The following is a 25,745-nucleotide window of genomic DNA, read 5'->3' as shown; positions in this document are numbered from 1 at the left end:
CTTCTCCCTGCTTGTCTCCCTTCAGTCACATATTCCCAAGAACATTCTCTAATAAGCTTGCTTTTGAATCTCTGAGCAGCTTTCCGAGGAACCCAACCTGTCATAAAGCCATTCCCCCACCTTATAGTTTAGGAAGCAATAAATGAGATAATGTAAGTAAAGTTACCTACGACAATTCCAGCAACACCCTCACAGTGATTGTGATGACTGAGATAACATGTGCAGAAGAATGTGGTATATTAATTTCTTCTTTCCAGTCTTTCAAAGAAGCAGAGTTAGACTCATTCAAGCAGCCCTGATCTTTTAGATTTTATTTTCCTTTAAATGAGTTTCAGAAAAAGATTCTGAACCATATTTTTACGAACCTGTACATTACATAGGCATAACTAATCATCATTTCACCAAGAGAGGTGAAATGTTATCCCTTTACATTACACACTATACTTGGCTTAATTATTTAAAATATCTCAGTTGGGTGAAGTGGTGCACACTTGTAATCTTAGTTACTCAGGCAGGAGGATCACAGTTTGAGGCCAGCTTAGGTAATTTAGTGAACCCTACTTCAAAATCTTTAAAAAGATTAAAAACAAAGAGCTGGGGGATGTAACTCAGTGGTAGAGCACCCCTGGGTTCAATCCCCAGTAAGGTATGCAGGGAACAGGACATAGTAGTATATTCCTATAATCCCCAGCAATTTGGGAGGCTGAGGCAGGAGTATGGAAAGTTTGAGGCCAACCTCAGCAACTTAGTGAGACCCTGTCTCCAAGTAAAAAATGGAAAGGACTGGGGATATTGCTCAGTGGTAAAGCAATATCAGATTGAACCACTGGTTCAATCCCCACTACCAAAAAAAAATCAAATGCCTGTTTCCCCATTAACAGATGAAAGTAGAAGTCAATGCATTAGTTTACTCATTTAACAAACATTAATGATTACCTGCTAAACACAGAAAGAGCCAGGCATATTTTTATCACACTGCCTTTAGAGGACTTATTGTGTAAGAGGTCCTTGTGTCTATGGAGTACAAATAATTATGTTTTATTTTATCAATGACAGATCAAAAACTGCTTGTGTTACAAGTATAATCCTGAATTTTGTAGCATCATTACCAAACATCTGTTTCTAACTTTTATTATGGACATGCTGCAGTAAAACATATCACAAAACTTTTGAAACTATAGGCAAATCATTATTAGAAATCATCATGACATGTTCCCTTTGATGTACTATGAAATATTTTGGAAGATGGAAATAAGAGATGAATTTGCTTTCGACAAAGCAAAAAGACTTGAACAGGTAAGAGCATATCTTTCCCCCCAAAGCTTCTTCACCTTAATTTGTAAACATTCAGAATTTGGCTACTAAAAGCAGTTTCCAACTCACTCATTGACTCTGATGGTTTTTTAATGTTCACAGAATCCTACACATAATAAACACTGGACAGTCTGGATGTCAAAAAAAAAAAAACACACAGTTGGACATTTTAAAAGTCTTTGATGCATGTGTTTTATTAGAATATTTCAACAACAAAATATGTGATTTCCGCTTGTTCACAGTCACTCTAACTTATAGTTAAAACAGTCTAAGCAGCATCTACTCAGCTCACTTCAGGAGGCACTATACACCAAGTAGTACTTCGGCAAATTATAAAACACAAGAGCACTTCTATAGAGAATTAATTTGGGACAACAGGCTGCAAGACTCTGCACTGGAATCCAATGGAGATGAGTCATTCTGACAGGTGGAATACCTCCATACTCGCCCAGCCCAGAACACAGAGCACCACCACCAATGCACCATTTCAACCATCTAATAATCAATGGGAGCTGCCAGAGAGTCAATTGGTCTCATCCCAGATGCCAAAAGCAAAAGTCAAGCCATCACCATTTGGTACAGTCACCTTGTAAAGACATGAGTTTTAATTTCTGCTTAAGTTATCCATATAAGGGTCTCTGAGAAATACAATCAATACAACCCAACCCAAACTCATGTGGCATTTTACAGCCACAGGTATGTGAGACCCCTTGAGAAGCTAAAGGAAAATACAACACCTGTCTCTGCTTAACAGTTTAATGCTACACTTCAACTCCCTCAACCCCCACCTTAAAGCATTTTCTTACTGTCCTGTTACCATGACATTAAATCTATTCCCATTCTTAGAAACTAAATGTTTTGTCCAGTTTTTGAGAGTTAGCATAGACCTACCCAATTTTCTAGTAACATTCTAAAAAAAAATTACATTTCATTTTATAAAATAATTTCTATATTTTAAAGTGTATGCTACTAATTCTTCAAAGTGATCTTTTTAATGTTGGAACTCAGGGAAAAATCACTTCATAAAGTACAAAGAATCAAAACTGATCCCTCCCAAATGGCTGTTTTTTTCCAGAAAAGTAGAAAAGACTTTGAAGCACTTAAGAAACACTAAGATCTCTATCAAATGAACAATTGATAGAGAGCAGGAGGTTTGGGGTTTTTGTATTTTGGTGGTATTAAGGATTGAACACAGGGCCTCATGCATGCTATGCAAGTACTCTACCTCTGAGCCACCTCACCGGTCCTTCTTATTTTGAGACAGGGTCTTACTAAGTTGCCCAGGCTGGCCTTCAACTTGTGAACCTCCTGCTTCAGCCTCTCAAGTCACTGGGATTACAGTCCTGCATCAATACAGGCCTGATTGTATTTATTACTGAATATATAAACACTGGAGAACTTACACTCGTAAAAGGTCACAATGATTTTAAGAATATTTCACCTTATTTGGCAAGTAGTTGGACAATGTAGAAAGATGATTTATATCCTACTCATAAATGAAAGGCAAACATAAAAATAATTGATGTTATATAATTTACACCATGTCTATACCTATATGGCAAATTCAGTTATAACTAAAAACTATATTAGAAGTGTCTGGTTTTTTTTTTCCTTCTATTTGCATAATTTCCATTAGCAGACTTAGAGGCCTAATACATTTATGCTTATCTTTTATGGATTATGATAATCAACATATTACATTATACTCTTAAGCATATGTTTTATGCTTATTCAAGGTTGACTTAGGGTTTTGAAACTTTTCCAGGTGAAACAGAGTCAAGTGTACCCAATACCACCTTGCTACAAATTCTTCTTGGTTAAACGTAGCAACTCACCTCACTCCATTAATGACACTTAGAACTTTGAACTTGAAAATACCACTGAGTAAAAGAGAGAAATAGTCATGTGAATAATTGAAAACAAAAATGAAATGTGCATCTTTAGAATGTCATTGTTGTGCTTCAGAGTTCTACTTTGCCTGTGAGTTTGGAAATTCTCCATGCTCCTGAATGTAGCTTCCAAATTTCTGTTCCATGGTCTGAATCAGAAAGAGAAAGAAATTTCCCACCTTTTAGAGTCTCTTTGGTGTCCCACCTTTCAGACTACAAGCAGCAGACTACATTCTTTCCTGTAATATTTTTCCTCTTTTCACCTTATTACCTTAAAAAATACCTGAAATATTTATTTAGCATTTTTTTCCCCAAAGGACAATTCCTAATTATATCAGGCAGGAAAACAAGATTTATTTTATTCCATTTCCCCAAAGTTGAGAAGATGTAAGTATTTATATTGAATCCTCTTCCTTCTAAATAATCCATTAAACAAAGCTAAAAGAAAGAAAAAAAATCAACCTTGAAAACTAAAAGTTGAAGATACACACTACATTGAATTTTTTTCATATCTTTTTTTTTTTAAATTTCTACCACAAAATTCCATGTCATTCTTAATTCTCAGTATTTTTCTCACATCCTTTATTTTTAGATTCAAATTACCACATAACAATGTAGCTTCAACATGCTGGCTCTGCTCCTGGTTCTCCAGATAAATTACCCAAAATAAAGTGCCTCCTACAGTCATTCTTAATCTGTGTGCTCACCACTGATTCTCCACTATCGAAGAGCTATGCTCAGTTTTCCCATCATCCTTAGGGGTAAAGGTATGGATAATTTAAACCTAACTGTTGAAGGAGCTATGAAAGATTGTTCCCTTTCATTTCATATTACTTCAAAATATACATATATACACACAACACACATATAACCAATTCACAAAGTCTGCAAACACACACTGCAGATGTTATTCCAAGTACACAGGGAGATTCACAGCTTAACAGCAAACTCACATGCAGATATAAAGCATAGTGTTACATTCTAAATCACATAGCAAGATGAAATACAGAATGCTTTAATATATGTCTGTTTTAGATTTATTATTTCTCTTAAGTCTTAGAAATGAGGAAAACAGAAACATAAACCTCAAGCTATGTGTGTAATAGTAATATCAGTCAATGTGGTATTATTTTCACTAACAAAATATCCAACTTGTTGACTCTATAAAAAAAGATACATACTATATTCAAAACAAAAACCATAAAGTTAGAGATAACCAATGGAAACTTCATAAAAAATATTCGATACTGTCAGTTTGTCAGTATTTAACTTTGTGTTGTTTTGACCAAAATATCCTAAGCCTGTGCATTCTTTTCTGATATTAAATAATAGTCACATCTGAGTGCTCTTTTTTTTTCCTTTTTTCTTTTAGGGGGGGTACCAGGGATTGAACCCAGGGTCTCTCAAAAGCACATGCAATATTACTGAGCTACCCACCAAAACCCAGGAATACTCACATCTATATAACATTAATAACTACATAAAAATAGGAATGAATGGGGAGAGAGCTGTTGATAGTTGAAAGATAGAAGTATATGTTTATAAATATGTATACAATTTAGTAATTATAATGCACCAATAAAAAATATGAGAAAAATGTATTAGAATTTAGTGAGGTCACCTAAATGGATTTCTTTTGCATGGTTAAATCTACATACCAGTGGTCCAGAATAAAAAAATGTGGTAACAAAGAACCCAGTTTTTACCTGTGCTCTTTGATATTATTATTAAAAATAAACACTAGTAAGTGAGCCATAGTGGTATGCCCTTGTAGTGGTGTGCCCCTAAAGTCCCAGATACACAGGAAATTGAGGCAGGACGAATACTTGAGCCCAGAAGTTCAGAGCCAGCTTGGGCAACACAGAAAGAGCCCATCTCTATTTAAAAAAAAAGAAAGAAAAGAAAGAAAAAAAGTTGCAGAACACCTTGAAGAGCTGTGAAAATATAGAAAAACTTTAAGAACCTGTTCAAATGAGTAAAGAACAAAAAAAGATGAAAAGAAACCATAGCTGCCTAAGAGGTAAAAATTAGAAATTTATGTGCAAAGTCCTGGGTTTGATCCCCAGTACCATAAACGCACAAACACAGAGAAATGTTCCACTCATCAAGCCTAGCACGGTGGCCCATACCTGTCATTCCAACATCTTGGGAGGCTCTCAGCAATTTAGTGAGACCCCTAGCAACTTAGCAAGACCCTGTCTTAAAAGAAAAAATTAAAAGGGCTAGGGATGTAGCTCAGTGGTAAAGCACCCTGGGGTTCAATCCCCAGAACCAAAACCAAAACAAAAAAACCTATAACACTTATCAAGTACACCAAAACCACTTCTCATTTGCCCACTCAACTTAGAGACTCACACTAGCTTAATTACACATATTTTTATACTAAGCATGAACAGGTGAACATAAATGTGATGGGTATTTATGAAAATACCTATATATAAATGGTTATTAAGTTTACTCAGACTTGTGTATTGATCTAGCGACTCACTGCTATAGGTAATATTTTTTTATCTTATCAGTTTCTTGACACGCTCAGCAAAACAATATTGCACAGAAACTCAAAGTCCAAGGAAGCGATCAGGCCCAACGTCCACTGGAGGCGAAGCTTCTGCTGAATGAGAAGTTGATTTCAGAGTTCTTGTATTTTCCCCAGGCACCAAAAGGCACTACTACTGCTGTACTGTTATCTTCAGTACCATACTGTATGGCCTACAAAGTTTGCCAAGAAAGAAGAGAAAACATGGGAATTCAGAGTTTGTACAAAGAAAAAAAAAAAAAAAAAGGTCCTTCCCTTAGAAAGCCAAACTGCTTTTAGGTACAGTTACTAAGTGCAAATATTTCACAATGGTTTATGATACTTTTACCCTGTGTCAATGCTCCACAAGGTTATTAAATTGCACATGGAATAACAGATGACCCCAAACATTCTCATTTACTATGTTACATGTCTTAATTACAAATATTATCACTTAAAAGTTTAGGACAAATTTGGCCCCTCAATTCAAAATATAAATATTGGAAATGCAAAAAACAGCTGTTGAATTAAAGCATGATCAGTGATGGTTCTAACTTAGAATTGCTATCACCACTATCCATCAGAACAGAATATTAAACAGTACAATGCAATGTTTCATGTTCTTTACTGGATATTACTCAGTGATTGTGTGTTAGCTCTGATTGACACACAATCCTGTCCATTCACCTTTTAGTAATTTGGTCTTTTTCACACATGTTCTGACACGTGGACTCTGTACCTCAGTTTTTCTCATCTGTAAAAAGTTTCAACCTCAAAGGCATCATGATGATTGCATGAGTTAAACATATGTGAACAGAATAGTGTCTGAGAGTGATATATTGGTTGGCTATTATTGCTGCTACTAACATTTCAAGGTATATACAAGGTCAAAACACAAAGCAAACACTTTTCATTGGCATATTAATTTTTCTTAATTACTTGGGCAAATGGTAAAAACTTGCTCATTGGAAATAATATGGAATCAAGTGTAAAACTCACTGTGATATCTAAGCTAAAATTCAAGATTTCAAAGAAATCTCAAGTGGTTATCACAGTGAAAAGCACTATGGGCTGCACAGATGCCACTTGCCTGGGATTGTCTTTTACCCTCCTCCCCCCATGTAAGATCCTTAGAAGAAACTCTGCCAATGTCACCTGTTCAGTCACTGCATGGGCAGCTTCATTAGGATCGTGACACTGATTGACAAAGTCACAAATCTCTTGACTATTCACCATGAAGTTAATTCCATCTGTGGTGAGGACCAGGAAGCTGTCATCAGCATGCTGGAGCTACAATCAGAATCAAATGCAGATCAATATAAACTAGACTCTACCTCAGAATGGTCTTTGTATTTTGAAGATTTTATCTGTTTTGCTTAATGTCATCTGTGTAAGGGTTTATAGGCAAGCAGTGAAAATGCAAGAAGTATCAACCACCACCAAGGATAAACCAAACATTGGCTTAGTAATACCCCCCTCCAAAAAAGACAGCCAATTGCTAAGATAAACCTGAGTTTGATCCTGCCTCGATTATGCAACTGGGTCAGGACTTTTTAGCATTTAAAATTGTGGGCCTCTGTATATGCTTTAGACTTCTAGAGGCCTTAGATTTGTTTCCTTGTGAAATGAGGATAGTATTACCTTTTTGGAACAGACCTTAGCACATAGTAAAACCTACTTGTTACATAAAATGAGTACAAATGGCATGTAAGACATGAAAGAAACCCTTCATACAAATAATAAACATTTGCTGCCTCTATTGGAAGCTTGTAGCATACTATGCTAGGCACTGTAGTTGGCTCAAGGGTTTCAGAGAAAGAAGTTTCAAATCCCAGACTCGGTGTATACTGGGGCAGTTTAGGGCAACAGATGCACTAATGCCACAAAAATAGAGGTGAGTGATAACTGAGCATGGTAGAGAAGAGAAGCCAAGGACAGCTTCCAAGCTGAGATGACCCAAAGGATCGGGTGCCAGGGTGGGTAAAAGAGCCATTCTACGAGAATTCCACAGCAGGGTGAAACACAGACCAGAAACTTTGTCATATATCAGGCCAGGAAAGTAGTATCTCATTTTACCTGAAAAGTTCATCTTTCCATAAAATACCCCCCTTTAAAACCATCTGGCCTCAGTTAAATCTTCTAAGAAAGCCTATAGCTGGAAACAATCCTGCATTCGTGCACTGTATATCTATCAAGTGCTTGCAACTCCTCTCTTACCTTAATTCTCTTTGTTTCAGGTTCTGCTATCACACCACTGGCTTTAAGATCCAAATCACCAATACTCCTTGTCATTGCAAGTCTGCCATTTACGTGAGGCTGTCCCACACTATTCCAAGCAACAAAACCACCACATTTCTTGATCCTGGTCAAGAAAACATTAAAAAACTGAAGACATATATACAGAAAAATTTTATATAATACAAAGGGCAAAAGAGCTATTCTACCAGAATCCCATAGCTGGAATTAATATACTATATATATATATATATATATATATATATATATATATATATATACACACACACACACACACACACACACACACACACAGTCAATATTAAATGTAAGCACGACATCAGTCAAAAATGCAAAATCTAAGCCAGGGGCAGTGTAACTCAGTGGTAGAGTGCTTACCTGGCATCAACAAGGCCCTGGGTTTAATCCCAGCCCAGTACAAATAAAAAAGAAAGCAAGATTTCATTTCTATCTCGAACTATAAGCATTATCCACATTAGAATGACTGATCCATGATGTCAGTACCTTTCTTTTTCATCTTTTCTTTCTGGAGTATGGTCAATGGTCAGCTTCATGGGTTTCCCTTTTCTACACAAGATAGCCCGGCTGTCCCCAACACTGGCTACAACCAGTTCAATACCATCTCGCAACAGGGCTACTGTGGCAGTAGTCCCAGAGGTCAGAAGGGTTGCTATAATATTATAAAAAAAGAGAAGGAGTTAGCGGTAGTCAGATGATTGGATACAGAATTTTTAAATTACAAAATAAAACACAAGCATGATATACTAGTGCTAGGGTGGATCATTCTAATTTAACTACAGCTATGCAAATAAAATGCAAATAAACTATGTAAGTAACAGCATGCAGAGAAACAAGGACTTAATTCAGTAACAAGGCTCCATGCAAACAGAAAAGGTAGGTAATCTAATTAGGTAAACAATGCATCACTGTCTCCAAATAGCTCCTATTCATATAAAGTAGAACTGATGTGAATTTAATGTGTGTATTAAATGTGTCAAGACCAAAAGTATTAAAATGTATTAAAACTGGATACTACCATAGGATGACTTTTTCTACAATCATCTCTTTTAGGTCTTTCTCCTCCATTTCTTCTATTCTGTCAAAGTTCTATCAGCTAATGGACTTAATGAGACATGTCAAGGACATATCATCATTTGCTCTTCAAGTACCAGATTTTATATTCTTTCAAAAAAAATCATTGAAGACTCACATTCTTTTCTGTTCATCTTTGCTCTCCTTAGATGAGAAACAAAGTTATAGCCATCATTATACTAAACAAAGATTCAGGGACAGGAAATGAAATTCATTGTAGTTTCTCCCATAAACTTGTAATCAGCACAGTTTGCTCCACAGGGATCTAATACACAGTCTGTGGGCAAACACAAGGGAGTACAGTACAGTCAACTGCTACTCCTGGGGTCCTTCCTGGGCCAGAGCATTCCAAGAATATTAATTTTCTTTTACTGAGATCAAAGAAAATTCAATCTCACAGGTCTAAGTTGCCATTATTTCCTATTGCAGTTCAAGTCCAACTGCATTTTATAATTTCCCTTTGATTTATTCTAACAGTGTCTGTCCTAAGTTTTACCATTTCTTAAAAGAATTTAAGGTGCATTGAGCCTTGCCAAAAGTGAGAATACAGAGAAACTATGAACTAAAAAATAAAGCAAAGTGGAAGAAATTGAAAGAGATAACTTATTTAAAGCAGGTATTATCTCTGGTAACATTGTTAATTCTTTTTTGGGGGGCAAAGGAGTAGATACCAGGGATTGAACTCAGGGGCACTAGACCACTGAGTCACATCCCCAGCCCTATCTTGTATTTTATTTAGAGACAGGGTCTCACTGAGTTGCTTAGTGCCTCGTTTTTGCTAAGGATGGCTTTGAACTATCGATCCTCCTGCCTCAGCCTCCCGAGCCACTGGGATTATAGACATGTGCCACCGTACCAGGCCAACATTGTTAATTCTTTAAAGCATCTAAAAAAAAATATTCAAATGATCATCCAAAACTGATTTTGATTTATTTAATTATTTCATTTTATTTATTTATCTAGGTATTGGAAATTGAACCCAGTGGTACTTAGCCACTGAGTCACATCCCCAGCCCTTTTTATTTTTTATTATTATGAGATAGGGTCTCACTAAGTTGCATAGGGCCCTGCTAAATTGCTGAGGCTGACTTCAACCTTGCAATACTCCTGCCTCAGCCTCCCAAGTGGCTGGGATTATAGTATGCACCACCATGCCCAGTTAATTTTGATTTTAAAATAAAGTATGTATTGATTTGACTGATTGAAAGTCAATCTTTGTAAAAATTTCTTTTCAAAAAGGAAATTTTAAAAACTTTATCAGTATTGCATTTTGAAAGGAAATGTATGCATAAGTAGATTTCCCAACCAGTATATTAAAATGCCTGCTTTAATCAGAAAAGCAAAATGGAAAAACATAATAAACTCTACTTAATTTTTTATAGTCATGCTGAATTTACTGTATTGAGAAATAGCATTTACAGTTGCACTATCTTCCCAATCATCTCTTGATTTTGGAACTATTGTGTCAAAGTAATATTATTATGCAATGCTACAATATGTATTTGTCATTGCACGGCATAAGTGTTTTAATATAAGCATCAGTGATGTTTACCTTACAAATAAAGATTAGCCTTGAGATAACTTTTAAGTTGAGATTAGCCAAACCACTATAAGACAATGGAATCTTTTATACAAAAATGAAATCTTTATAATTTAGCCAACTGTATTTTTTTTCAAATTATTTAAAAGAGCCAGGCAAGAAAATACAGGCATGTACTCAAATACTACCTGTCCAGGGAATTTTGTATTCCTCCCCTTTGTCTAAACCTTCAGCAACAGCTTTTTAAAAAGTGGTCCTTAATTGGTCATGACGACAGTTGAAATTTCATAAATGAAAGTTCAGTTGCTTAGGCTTGTCATTCATGACTCTGCCACCTAGACTTTAATAAAAGAGCTTGAGTTTTTATCAACTCACATTCACAGTTCCAAAATCCCAGGATTTATGGGTAAAGTTTCAAAACTAACTGTTGATTCTGGTATGCTAAGCATCTAAGAATATAAATAGTAAATCAGCATTTATTTTCATTTAACATTTAACAGGGAAGCAAAAGTTCTCACTTTTTGCCCTAACAACAAGACTATAAAACTAAGACATCTTTCAATAAGTTCTTAACACTCACTGGACAATTTCTACTGCAAGTCATCTCAACTAATGGGACAAAAGGATGTGGGAACCTTCCAGTAGTCCAGGCTAGGAACCGCTGGACTCCTTCACCTGAGACAAAATTAAGCAGATCTCTCTTTCCACTGAAGCCCAGCATATAGTGTCCACGGGCTCCAGGTCTAGAGCTGCTGACCGGGCACAGTTCTCTGCCACAAATAACACGCACAGAGGCAAGTAGGAAATTCACCCAGGAATTGTGCTCAAACATTACAGACCTGCGACACAGGGGAGGGCAGAGAAAGAGCTGCAAAATAAGGGGAAGGGTTTTTATTTTGGTGAAAATTTCACTAGCAAATTACATAATATTCCAGGAGATGCCAAGTCAATGATTCCAAAACTCAGTGTGCTCAGTTTGGTGGTATTTTGTAGTTGAGTCTATTTTTGTTCATCACAGATTAACGCTTCTTAGATTTGCAATTTCCAAGATAGGAAAAAACCTATATATGAATGCATCTGTACCAGAACACACCAGTGATGACACAAACATATATCCACATGCTCAAACTCATACACACAAACGCATACACACGACACACTTAACTACTTGGTCTTCAACAAAGTAAATCAGTACTTCCACTGAGTTAGAAAAAAAAATGCACTGTAAATTTGTTTAGTAGAAATATCAGAATTGTCCCAATAACAAAAAGGTAAATTTATCGTTCCAACACTGAATAATTTGTATATGACAAGCAGTCATGGTTAAAGAATGTGAACTACAGTATACCACCAAATTACTGGAACTTAAATATATACCAAGAAGGAATTAAAGCACCTCCTATGCCACATATAGGATTTCACACATTTGTTAAGGGTACAGGGATTTGGTATCTAAAAGCAATGGTTTTAGCAGAATAATTAATTTTAATTTCTTATTTAAATAAAAGCTAGTAAGGCCCTTGAGCTTATGTGAAGCCCTGGGTTCCATCTCCAGAACCACAAAAAAAAAAAAAGAAGAAAAAAAAAAAACTGAATCAACTCCAGTCCCTGACACTTTTATAACACGTTTATAATTTCACATAAATCGGATATTTCTGCAGCTCTCTCTTTTCCCCAGTGTTGCAGGTCAACACAACAGAAGAAAAATGATCACAATTTTGAATAGCAACATAAAAAGTAAAAGCTGTATTTTTCAAAGTACAATATTTCCCAGTAATTATTCAACTATGAAAATAATAACATATAAATTAATACTTATTAAAAATGGGTGTCTAGACACAAATGACTCATGAACACCAAAATCAAAGTAATGAGCAGAAGCAGTAACAGCAAAATAAGAACATCTCTTCAATGCTGTCCCTATTTTTTTTTCTATTCAGTGACTCCCACCATAAGAAGGGTATTCAAAAATGTTGGGGGTGCAGGTCAGTGGTAGAGTGCTAACATGACCAAGGCGCTGGATTCACTCCCCAGCATCTCAAAAAAAAAAAAAAAAAAAAAATGAGTTGCATTTTATTGCCTTGGTTATTTTTGCTTAATTCTTCCATAAAGTCATGATATGAAGAGCAAAGATGTTTCCCATGAAACTCACAGTGCTGTCATCAATGTCTCCCACTCTGAGTGTCAGAGCAAGTCTTCTGTTTTTGATCCATTTGTCCCTTGGGGAGCTTTACTGCTTTCAAAGTTTAAGCAATCTAGAAACACTCTGAAGAGTTCATAGGACATAGAGGATTATAATTTAAGTTCTCTCCCACCTGGTTTAAGTGACTATCTCTAAACAATAGAGTACAGGATAGCATTTGAATTTACAGGCTGGTTTCACTATGTGTAAAAACACACATTACTGGTATGAATTGAGTACAAAAAGAATTCCAAGTTGGTGATAAAAAGGGTTGAGGATATAGCTCAGTGGTACAACATTTGTCTAGCTTATGTGAAGCCCTGGGTTCCATCTCCAGAACCACAAAAAGAAAGGAAAAAAAAAAAAAAAACTGAATCAACTCCAGTCCCTGACCTTACAGGAAAGGTTAAAAGGAGTGAAAATGGTGCTGATGCAAAAAAAAAGAGAAACCATAGAATGACAGAATTTTCCTTAGTTGGTGCCAGTTCTGCTTACGCAGACCTAAAAGAATATTATCTACTCTTATAATACTGATACTGCTTCAGTTCTTATTAGAAATTTTAATTTTTTTGAACCTAAATGACCATGAAATCTGAAATGACATAGGCTTGTTTTTTTCTCAACCCACAAATTGTAAAGTTAATAGACAGCATTCTAACTTTAGTGGCTTTAATATATTTGATAAAATAGGCCCCCGAAACCAAAAGGCAATTTTTGTCATCTCTGAGGATTTGGCAACTTATTAAGAATAAATTTTTAAAATGTTCTCAAAATACTGTTTTTTTTTCAAAACCACAGGTTAATAAACCTCTAAGAATAAAAACACAATAATATTTAATGACAATGTTATCATAGCCTTTTTAAAAAATAATGCACTAAGCATCCTTCTATCTTGCTCCATTAAATTTTCAAACAAAATGACCATTAAATGAAATGTAAATTTTAAGACATCTATATTAAAGTTCTGGGATCATATACTTTAAAGTACATAACTAAATTAAACAATATATTCCAATTTCATTGTTAGGAGTAAATTATATTTTATTATTAATTTCTTTATACAACTATTTGAAAGTTTCTAAGATATTCAAGTTTTAAATAAATGCTCCAAATTCAAAATGACTTGATTATAATTTATTGTTAATAAATTAAAGGAGTCCTCACAAACTTTATACCAAGTCTAATATTGATGGTTTTCTGCATCTACATTGATCAGATCCTTTTCAAAATAGCTGACTGCACCCATGAAGGGTTAACAACACATTTGGTGGTTGGCCTTGTGACCCATTCTCTTCTGCAAACCTTGCCCAGTAGTCTGCAGCTGTTTGCAGAACAGCTGGGGCACATCACAGGTACTACTTCTTGGTGTGTGACAACCAAACTCACAGCCAACCTGGTAATGGATGAAATAAAAGCATACCAAAATTCAGAGTTATACATATGAAACTACAAGAATTTTTTTCTTCTCTTCTTCATGGGTTTCACCCATCAGGAACAAGAGCTAAATCTAATGCATAAAATTCCCCCTCTCTTAAAATCCATCTTCTTAAAGGTAAGGTGGAATGCAAGAGAGGAGAAAATGGGCCTGAATAATCTACACACTAAAAAAATTAATCTCTGAACAAAGGGGGATGGGGTTGTGATGGGAAGTTTCTCAAAAAAGAGCAGGGAAGGGCTGGGGGTGTAGCTCCATGGTAGAGCACTTGCTTAACATGCTCAGGCCCTGGGCTTGACGGTGCAGGTTGGGGGTGGAGAGCAGGATGATCTCAAGATGGGGAACAGTCCCAGAGTCACCTTCTCCCCTCCTCATCAATAAATATGCACATGAGAGAGGCCTGGCTGGGTGCCAGGAAAGTCCCAGCTAATCTGAAATGACATCTGTCTTTCAGTTTCAGTTCCATATCTATGAAATGGGGAAAATTTTCCATTCCTTGCACTCCAACTGAGAATGACATTTCTCTGGTGCAATTTTTAAAGAAAAAGATGAAACCAAAAAAGATTAATAACATCACTGCACCATTCATTTTCACTCTGGGGACATGGCTCAGTGTTTGAGCACTTGCCTAGCATGCTCATGGTACTGGGTTCAATCTCCAGCACCACAAAAAGAAAAAAAATAATAAAAATTCACTTTCAAATCAGTTATGAGGCATATATTCCATGACTGCAGCAGAGGTATTCAAGGTTAAGTTCAGGGACAAAGGATTCTGGCTAGCTGACTAGAAAACATTGGCTACATTTTCCTGAAATGGTTTTGATAAATTTAGTCAAAACCAGAAACATTTTACTTTCAAAATTTAAGGACACAGAGTACACAAACTTTTAAATTCAGTTGGCATGCCCTTATGTTTAACAAAAACAAAAATACCACTAGCTACCATAGGACAGCTGCAAGATGGAGCTTTTTTAAGAAGTGGAGAAAAATATCTTCCTTCTGATTATACAAATTAATGCATATTAGTCATTTCCTTTCTTATTTAGCATCTATTAGCTATTTTCTTCTTGTCTAAACAATTACCATCCAAGCCAGATATGATTACCCTATAGACTTGCTCATTAGAACCATTCAAAAAAGAAAAACATTCTCTCACAGTATGGATATCTTTTCCACAAAACAAGAAATCAAACAAATTAACTATTTTTAAATCTTAAAAATTAAAATCCAATAACTAAACCATTTTGGAACTTCCCTTTCAAGTAAAAGGGAGGTACTGATATTAGTTCAGATTCTAAAGAGCATTAAAAGTGAATCTTTATATATAATCATTTCTAAATAAACTTTCTTACAAATAAGTATTCCTTAAAATTCCTACTCCCAAAGAGCTAAACTGTTGCCTTTTTACCAGCCTCTCCCAAGACATTGAGGAATGTGATTGTTTTACATACCATCAGCAGACAGATGGGCATGGCTTGCAAAGGCTTTATCTATTTCTAGAAAAGACAAGGTCAACACAGTTTCCAAGTTCTTCTCCTTAGGGAGAAAATCCCTTTGAGGAAGGGAAAGAGAACACAGAACAATCATTTCACAATAGGTTTTCCTTCTTACAGTCACCTTTCCAAGCAGACATTCCTCACAACAGATCTCATGACTTTCAGATGCTTACAACCCACCGGAGCGGCAATGTTCAGTGACCATCACTGACCAGTACTTAAGGTACTGTGATAAGCTGTTTTGTTTTTTTTGTTCTGAGAATAGTACTCAGGCCTTCCAAGCATGTGACAAGCTTTTAAGGACATGGTAAAGTGCTTGCCTAGAATGCATGAGGCCCTGGCTTTGATGCCTAGAACCAAATAAATAAATGAGGCCCAAGTCCTTGTTCTTATAGAATTAATACTCACTCCCACAATCCTTAGAGGTCAAGAGTGCCACCATAGGCCAGGAATGGTGCCAGCACTCAGGAAATTGAGAAGGGAGAATCCCTTGAGTCCAGGAGCTGGAGACCAGCGTGGGCAATGGAGACCCCATCTCAAAAAAGAATTTCTTCATATAAACTTAAACCACTGAATTCTTTTGTGGAATGAGGTGAATTTTGCATAAGCCCACTAATGAACAGTATAACTAACCATATACAGGAAGATAAAAAATAGCACATGGTCATAACTCTGCCACATATATCCCCCTTTTAATTCTAGCAATAGCATGATCCTCAAAAATATAATAATTCGGGTAAATGAAATAGTTAAAGGAATTCAATATACCCACATTAAATGCATTTTCCACACACTAAGACCAATCATCCAAGGTCGAGTATTCAAAGCTATTACTATCACTTAAAATTAAAATTGTCAATTAATTGTCAATTAAAATTAGTAATCACTTACTATGTGCCATGCACTGATGGGAGTACATGCTTCTCATAGGTTATCTCATGTACTATCTACTAATTCACTTGAAATGATCATAAATCAAGTGCTGTCGAGTTTTCTGATCAACGTTTTCCCCAAGGAGTTACTAATATCATCAGTAATAGTGGCATGCTTAAATTACTGCTCATTCAAGAAGTGAAAGTGTGAAACCATGCAAGTAACTTGGTTTAACTAAACTCATCAGATAAGGGGTGAACGTTTAAGCTTGGTGAAGCTTGGGGGAACTGCAAAGTCAAGAGTGAAAGCCATTGTACATACACAATACATTTCTCCATGTGGGTGTGACAGAAATCAGCCGCTGCAGGTCCCCCATGTCCATCATACACTGCAAAGTACAGGATCTCCTCTGTTAGCTGAGCAAAGTCAAACCGATCTTCATTCTCTTTCCGTTTGCCAATATGGGAAGAGCTGCCCACATTTTCCAAGCTGATTTTGGGAATTGGCTTGCCATACTTAATACTGGGTGGCAGCAGAATTGGCTCATCAATACGGTTATCCCAGATTCCAAAACTGTCCCAGGTGGCTGGCCGTCCACTACCGTCAGGGTCAAACCGAGAACACCTAGGCTCTGAAGTGGAGCTGTGGCAGGGGGGTGACACACGCCTGTCCTCCTGCAACAGGCGGGAGCTCAGCAGCACTCTTCTTCTCACCTGGTTCCCACCACTTCTAACCAAAGTAATTAAGGCCGATGTTGACATAACTCAACTCCACAGGCCTCAATGGCAGCAAAGGTCAATGGAACAATGGAATCTCTTCAAGAACAGGCAACTGGAAAATGAAAGACTTTGTCAGCAATTTTGAATATAAATGATCTATATTATAGGACATTATCAAACATGAAGGCCATAAAAGATCTGCCAGAAGTAGATATCATATTTATGTTATATATTGGGTAAACACCCAATAGCCTACTTCCAAGAATAATCAATAGGTTTGAGCTATGGTGACTCATGCTTGTAATCTCAGCTACTCTGTAAACTGAGGCATGATTTCAAGGCCAGCCTCAGCAACTTAGCAAGATCCCATCTCAAAATAAAAAAATTAAAACAGCTGGGGATGTAGCTCACTGGTAAAGCACCCTTGTACCAACCCCAGTACCAAAAAAATAAATAAATAAAATAAAGAATCAATTTATCTACTCCATTTAGTATTCAAATTCTATAAAAATTTGAGTGTTCATATATATAGAATGTGTGCCTCTCAACACTTTCACCTACAGTCACTCCAGGATCTCATCAAAACACAGATTTTGTTTCATTTGGTATGGGTGGGCTCTGAGATTCTGCATTTCTAACCAGCTCCCTGTTGATACTGAAGGCAGCAGGCTACACCTGGAGTAGCAAGAATATAGAACTCAGCTATAAATAAACGTTCTTCCCTTCAAATTAACTCCATTGCTCTGAAGAAAAGGTAAGGGCAAATGTTAACAACAAAATCTTTTTTTTTTTTTTTTTTTGGCACTGCAGGGAATCAAACCCTGGGCCTCACCCATGCCAGGTAATGTGCTGCCACTGAGCTACATCTCAAACCAATAAAGTCTGGCCTCAAAAGAGAAATAGGAGGGAAATAAATAAATGGCTAATAAACTATTTCCAATAGTTCTGTTCTTAAAGAGTGGACAAATTTTAGCAAAGATACCATGTAGGATATAAATGTTGTTTTGATTTTTCTCAACTACAAACTGTGGACACTACATCATCAGGGTTAATGTAAATTGGTTTCTATACACACCCCTCCCCAGCTCATAGGTGAGCCAGTGCTGATGCTGTCCTTTGTGGAAGACATTCATGACAAGTGTGTGAGTTTGTGATCTCAGCAATCAGGAGGCACTACAATAATGATGAGCAGCCCTAATTTATAATCTATGCATTTACACCAACAGCTGCAGCTCTCCTTTACCCCACCCTGCAGCCCAACCACACCTGAGACTACATTTCCTTAAAATACTCCTGCTTAAATTCAATCCCAAAGGCTTTCTTGGCATTCCAGGATGTTATCAGGGGAATTCCGATATCCTTGCAGGAAGGGTTATGTTTCTGGTTGTTTTCCATACAAATAAGGATCCAAGCAGAAACTCATCTCCTGAGTACTTAGTAGTGTTTCTTTCTTTTATTTATTTTTTTATTTTTGCAGTGGTGGGAAAGAACCCAGGGCCACACACATGCTAGGCAAGCACTCTACAGCTGAACAGACATTCCTAGCCTGTTGTTACTTTATGAATTAAAAATAAACTTTAGGTCATTTGTTTGTGGTGCATGCCTGTAACCCCAGCTACTTGAGAGACTGAGGCAGGGCCATGGCAAGTTCAAGACCAAATTCACCAATTTATCAAGACCCTATCTCCAGCCTGGCACCATGGCACATGCCTGTAATCCCAGCGGCTTGGGAGGCTGAGGCAAGAGGATCACAAATTCAAAACCAGCCCCAGCATTTAGCAAGGCCCTGTCTCCCAGTAAAAATAAAAAGACATGGGGATGTGGCTCAGTGGTTAAGCACCCCTAGGTTCAATCCCCCATACCAAAACAAAAACCAAACAAACAAACAAAAAAAAGTAAAAAAAGAAGGAAGCTCATATATGCATGCAAGCTCCATTCTTGAGTGGGTGCGTTTTTGCTGCGGCGGTCCCTGCCAACATCAAACATCAAAGGCGGCGAACATCTTCAGCCTTTGAACTCAAACTCACACCAGCAACCATCCGAGGAGCTTAAAGGGCTCAGACTCAGACTAGGCTGCATTACTGTTGCCTCTTGTTCTGAGGTACCCAGCTTCTAGAACCGAACAGCTACTGGTTTCCCTGCTTCTCCAGCCTGCAGATGACCATTACGGGACTATCCAGTTTCTGATCATGAAAGTCAATCTAATAAATCCCCTCTTATAATGATTTATCCATTCTATTGGTTCTGTTCCTCTAGAGCAGAGCCTACCTTCATAGAATTTAGAATAAACATGGCAACCAATTCAATTAATGTATCATGAAAGACTTCAGGAACCATCCCTTCTTGGCTTTTCAGCTAAGATCATGCTTAAGACTGCAATTTCGCTCCTTTTTATGACAATATTGGGGCAGGGGTGAGAGAGGCATAGATGGCATCTACAGTTAGCAAAGATAACTGATTGAAGATTGCTATGATTTTGATAGGGTTTGTCTCCAAAGATTCATGAGTTGGAAGCTTGGTAGTGTTGAGGTGCTGGAACCTTTAAGAGGTGGAGCTTACTGAGAGGCCCTTAGGTCACTGGGTATGCTCTCAGAAGGGATTAAGGTAGTTTTCATTGGCACTCAGTTCTCACCAGACCAAGATGAGCATGACCCCTAAATTGCTCTCTGGCTTCAATTTGGCCAGGTGATCTTTCCCTCTTTCAAGTGCTCCTGCATTATAATGTCATCCACCAAGGTATCCTCACCAGAGCTGATGCCAGTGACATGCCCTTGAACCTCCAGAACTCTGAGCTAAATAAACCTCTTTTTCTTTATAAATTCAGCCAGCTTTGCCTATTTCATTATAGTAACAGAAAACAGACAAACACAAAAATCAAATTTTATTCAGCAACAATAACAATACAGGTGATGAGCTAATGAAGAAATTTCAAACTACAATACAACCTAGCAAGTAATAGTAGTACTAATTAATAATGAAGATAATCCCAAAGCAGCTTTAAAACAGAGAGAAAAAAAATAAAACTTGAATACATTTATTAGAACACACCACACACACACACACACACACACACACACAATTTGAAAAGTACACCCGAGATGAGCAAAGTGCTACACTTTTGGCTTCAATCTAAAAGCATGCAAACCATATTTAGCCTTGGGCTACTTGGCAGTAATGCACCACCTCCTTTAAGGAAGGGTTATATCTAGAATTACAACCAGATAATTACTAAAGTTTCTCTGCAATGCTTCTAGGATACTCTTGCCCTTTATCTTTCTCTCTCACCCTCAAAAAAAAAAAAAAAAAATTAAAGGATATAACTGCATTCTCAGCAGAACAAATATCCACTGGAAACATATATTTAAGAATAAAATAAAGGGCAAATTAGCCACAGTTTCTTTAAGTTGCATAGACTAGAATGAGTCATCAACTCGATCTCTTTATGTATTATCTGCACAATTGCCTCAGAAAGTTGGCAGTTATAGAAAAGCACCTACTTGAAAGAATATTGATGACAAGAACTACATGTGAGCCTGATATATAGCTGGTTTATCAACTCGGCAAAACTAGGTCAGCATGACCTAGGCCAACAGGACACCACAAGAAGTGGTTTCATTTCCTCTTCCACATTCAATGACACTAAATCACACTAATCCCTTCCAGATTCCCAAGAAAAAACCATCCACAGGCAACCTGTGTTCCCAAGCTAAACAACTTTAAATTAAACCTGCACATGTGCTGGGGCTGTAGCTCAGGGGTAGAGTGTGTGCTCAAGGTCCTGTGTTCAATCTCCTGCACTCAAATACAAAGACAAAAACCAAGCAACCAAAAACCTGCACATCAAGAAGATTTGTTCCACAGCTTCAAACTTGGAAACCGCCATCACAGTTCCCCCAAGCCATCCAGATGCTCGTAGACATGACTATGCACAGAAGAACAAGGGGAATAGCATCTGAGATGTGAAAAAATAAAATAAAATCTTTAAAACAAGAAACCAATATTCTCTTTGACAGAAAGAGCAGAGAACAGATTGATAAACACATAAGAATTCTCTTCATTGGCTAGTTCAGCTAGGAACTAATTGCCAACTAAGAAACATAGTTACTCAGCAATCTTTCTGAGTAGGCAGGGCAGAATTATGCCAATTTTTTTTTTTTTTTGGTGGGAGGGTGGTGGGGTGTACTGAGGATTGAACTCAACCACTGAGCCACATCCCCAGCCCCATTTTGTATTTTATTTAGAGACAGGGTCTCACGGAGTTGCTTAGTACTTTGCTTTTGCTGAGGCTGGCTTTGAACTAATGAGCCTCCTGCCTCAGCCTCCCAAGCAATGGGATCATAGGCATGCACCACTGCACCTGGCTATGCCAATCCTTTGATCAGAAATCAAGGCTAGCTTATTTTCATAAGGCATTTTAACAATTATATTCAAATTATATTCATCATTTCACCCAAAGGATTCAAAGGACAGGAAGTAATTCTGTTTGGAAGCCCTTCAAACTCACAAAAATATGACAAGAGCAAAAGTTAAATGAACAAAAAACCTACTAGCACATCATGCACATATCATATTCTACTAGTAAAAAATAAACTTTAAAGACTATGGTAAGCAATAAAATAAACAACTCGACTGGAATCCTAGCAATGCCACATTTATATAATCAATCTAAAATATATTGCAGTCATATACAAAAATGAACAATCTCCTACCTAAACTATATTCCAAATTCCTATTTCCCAATAAAAACAAAAATGTATGGGTCACAACTTACTATAACCACATGAATTTTTGAAAACATGTGTGCGTTTATACACACATGCATGCGTGCACGCACACACCAATACCCTATGTATTCTAGTTCTTGTCAATAATTCCTGAAAGTATTTTCTTTTTTCATCATTTCCATATTGATTTGTGTGACCAAACTTTTCCCGTCTTCCTCTTCGATCTGATATGTTAACACTCTAGCACACATTAGTGACTAGAGAACAAAGTTGGTCTCTAAGTTAAAAATTCTGTCTCAATTAAAAAAAAAAATCTAAATGACAAGAGAATCACAGCAGAGTTAAATAAATCGAGAGACCATAAGGGTGTGCGTAGATTATACATGAGGGCACCAGTGAAAAACCACACCCTAAGAACAGGAAACCTCAGGTGAAAAGCATCAGGAAAAGGAAAAAGTATAATTGGTTTTGGGTAAACTTCTTTTCCTTTTGCAGTGCTAGGCTCAAATCTGGGACCTCCAGCATACTATGGAAGTGCTTTACCACTGAGCCACTTCCTCAGTCCAGTTATAGTAAATTTTAAAAAAATGGTTTTAAATAAAAGGGGAGCCAGACACTGTAGCAGGAACCCGTAATGCCAACTACCAGGGAGGCTGAGACAAGAGTATCATAAGTTCAAGGCCAGTCTGGGCAATTTACCAAAACTCTGTCTTAAAAAAATAAAATGGGCTGGGGATATAGCTCAGGGGTAGTATAGTACCCTGGGTTTGATCCTTAGTACCAAAAAAAAAAAAAAAAATTAATTAATTAATTAATTAATCTAAAGTAAATTAAAAATAAAAGGAGAGAAGTAAAGAAAAGTCACATAGATAGCTACAAGTTTGGTCTCCCAATTTTATTTTTTATCTTCCTCCCACTTTATAACCTGTCATTGACTTAACACCTCAGAGCTGTCCACACTTACTTCTGAGAAAGAATAGTGGCAAATCCTGTCATTGGCAGGCTTTGGCTTGGGGATTTGAGTTAAACTGTTTTTGAATGTTGAAATCAGGTCACAAGGGCAGTTTATTATTGTCATTTCAAGCACAAGTCAAAATTATTCAGGAGTACTAAAGATCAGTGTTACCAATACCTGCTTAGATTTTATGCCCCTGGAAAAAAAATTAAGAAACTATTTCTGAGTGACATTGGTCAAATTATATTGTTATAATGTATATGTGTACAATTGATAATGTACGCATGTACAAATTTATAACATCAAATCCCATCAGTATGTACAACTATAATGCACCAATAAAAAATGCAGGGAAAAAAAAAAAAAGAAAGTATCCCTGGCCATTATAAAGTGGCACTCAGGTATCTTTTTACAATGGAAACTAGGTCATTTTTAATGGTCCTGAATGAAGTATTTCTTTATTAACCTTTTTTTATAAACCAATCAGTGCACCCCCAATAAACTATAATAGTATGGAAACCTCCAGAATGTGTTTCAGCAGATTGGGATCTTAACGCCTTATCAGTACACTGCTGGAAGGAAATAAAAGGTACTAGTGTACCTGAGAAAATAACAAATAAAAACTCCAATGATTCCCCTTAAGTTTAATGAGAATATGAATTGAGATGTGTGAATAGTGAAAAGAATATAGGAGCAGTGAAAAGTATTCATTATTCTCATTTGGTAGACCTTTTTAAACACTTTATGTGGACACAAGTCACAGACCACATTCCAAATCTCTAACTTTATTCTTCATTTAAGAAGAATTTTCCTATACATTCTGTAAGATGCTGGCAGCAGAGGTGCCTGTGTGATCAGTAGAAAGTGACTAAAGCTGCAAGAAAAAAATCATTAGCAAAAACTCACTAATTAAGATATTTCATGCTGCAAAGGTGCATCTGTTTCCACTTTCTATACACTTCAACAGACACAGTTCCTTTCTTGCTGTTTTCAAGATCATTATGTCACTTGAGTAGTTCATTCTGCAACCGCTCCACAGCCTTATTCTTTCCTCCTCTCTGCGTTTAGAAGGACCAACCAGGCCTTACTGCAAATTTCCAGTCTGAAGTCCAGAAAGGCCAGTGGAGCCTCGGACTTCAATTCCCCTATTTCCAATTCGAGACTCGACTCTGTCACCTCCTGTAAATAATCTACCGAAAGCAGTTATGAAAAAAAAGGCATCATCAGCCACAAGGCCTTAGAGAGGCAATGCTCTCTTGGCAAAGCAATCCAGACCAATCAGGGTTCTGCATCCTTCTCCGTACCGATGTGAATAGGTCATCGTTGGACCGTTCGGGATCTTGGCTCGTGGTCTCAGATAAGGAGCCAAAGTGACACGGGGCGTGCAGCCCTGCAGACAGCTGGGTTCCCCCCAACACCTTTCGCTGCCGGGTCTCGGCCTCCCAGCCTGGGTCAGGATTGATAGATCCCAGTATCACCACGTCTGACTCTAATGGATGGCTACACGGCACTGACCCTTGCAGCATCCTTGCTTCAGAGGATTCGCCCTACGGGCCTACTGTTGGGGAAACCAGGGCGGCCACCCTCCGCCTTCCTTCCTCAGTCCCTCCCTCCGACCTCGACCCACCCCAGCAGCCTTGCACGGGCGACTTCAGCCTGCAGTCAAGTTCAAGACCCAGCAAGGTCTGGTAGGAAACCCCAGCTGTTGGGGCGCAGCCAGCGTGGACCCCGCCCAGACAAGCTGCTCTAGACCTCGAAAGGGAAGAAAGACGCAGAGATCCCAGAGAGATGGGCCGTGGGGCTCGGGCTCGGAATTGAGGCTGGGGGAAATAAACCTATATTTTTCCTCCACCTTCTCGGGAAGTCATCCTCCCTTTACTCTCCATTCCGGGGACCGCCAATAAATAACACCAACAGAAATAAATGAATTGCACTTTCTTGACTCTTACCTCGTAATGGCTAGTTCCCGGAAATTTCTTAATTAGCTACCGAGGGGCAAAAGAGGGGCTTTCTTGATCGGTAAACAAGATCGCCTTCTCCGTTGTATGGAGCAAGCAATCAAAGGAGCCACTGCCTCATCTCCTGGTCAGTCTCGAAATTTTTTTTGCCCGCAGTTGGCCAGATGGAGAAGGGAAGTCTGTTCCCTCTGACTGACGGCAGCTCTGGCCAATCAACGCTTGGCGAGGAGGTGAGCCCATCTATAACCGCAGCTACTCACAGATCCCGAAAGGAACGAGCCTCCCGCAACTGCAATTTGACTTGGCAGACTTGCTGCAGCGCGCTGCAGAGCGACGTAGACTTGGACCAATAGCAGCTCGCGGAGGCGCCCCGCCCTCCCGAGGTCGGTGCTGCGCGCTCCTAGCGGAGACAGTGGGTGGGGCAGGGAGATTTGGTACCTTGCCAGCGGTTGAAGGAGGGAGGTGTGTGGGACAAGGGGGCGGTGGTTGTGACCACTAGGAAACCGATAAGGGCACTTTGCCTGGGCATTGAGCTTGAAAGGCATCTGGTTTCCTTCCTCGTTCTTTTGCAAATCCCCGGTGCAGCGTTGTTCATGGCTGAACAAACAGGCATTTTATGATCTCTTGGGATTGTTGATTCATTCATTCGACAAGCATTTCTGTGTTTAAGAAGGACCTCCTGAACGCCGGGCAGTACTAGGCACTGGAAATACAAACCTGACTCTGAAAGACATGATCACTGCACTTAGAGAAATTACAGTCTAAGGGAAGAAGAGGGAGAAAACTAACAAGTAAAC

The 25,745-nt window shown here is 37.9% G+C and overlaps 1 protein-coding gene across 2 annotated transcripts; it reads right to left on the bottom strand.

The window, feature by feature from the left end:
* Window positions 1–1,481: 1,481 nt before the first annotated feature.
* On the bottom strand, window positions 1,482–25,147 carry Ppm1k (protein phosphatase, Mg2+/Mn2+ dependent 1K). 2 transcript variants are annotated; one of them, XM_046458956.2, is made up of 7 exons: window positions 24,940–25,147; window positions 16,914–17,423; window positions 15,675–15,775; window positions 8,479–8,644; window positions 7,936–8,080; window positions 6,874–7,008; window positions 1,482–5,912 (listed from the first exon to the last, which is right to left on the bottom strand). In XM_046458956.2, exons 2-7 carry the CDS (start codon window positions 17,351–17,353, stop codon window positions 5,781–5,783), a joined length of 1,119 nt encoding a protein of 372 aa, XP_046314912.1. In that variant the 5' UTR covers window positions 17,354–17,423; window positions 24,940–25,147; the 3' UTR covers window positions 1,482–5,780. The 2 variants fall into 2 exon arrangements, with proteins under 2 accessions (XP_046314912.1, XP_046314913.1); XM_046458957.2 differs by lacking the exon at window positions 24,940–25,147 and adding an exon at window positions 23,897–24,489.
* Between the last annotated feature and the right edge of the window lie 598 nt (window positions 25,148–25,745).

Source organism: Marmota monax, unplaced genomic scaffold, assembly GCF_021218885.2.
Source record: "Marmota monax isolate L192 unplaced genomic scaffold, Marmota_monax_Labrador192_F-V1.1 WCK01_AAM20220418_F8-fsc00002, whole genome shotgun sequence".
Lineage (NCBI taxonomy): Eukaryota > Metazoa > Chordata > Mammalia > Rodentia > Sciuridae > Marmota > Marmota monax.
The sequence above is the reverse complement of the archived record's forward strand: the minus strand, read 5'-3'. Positions and strand labels throughout refer to the sequence as shown.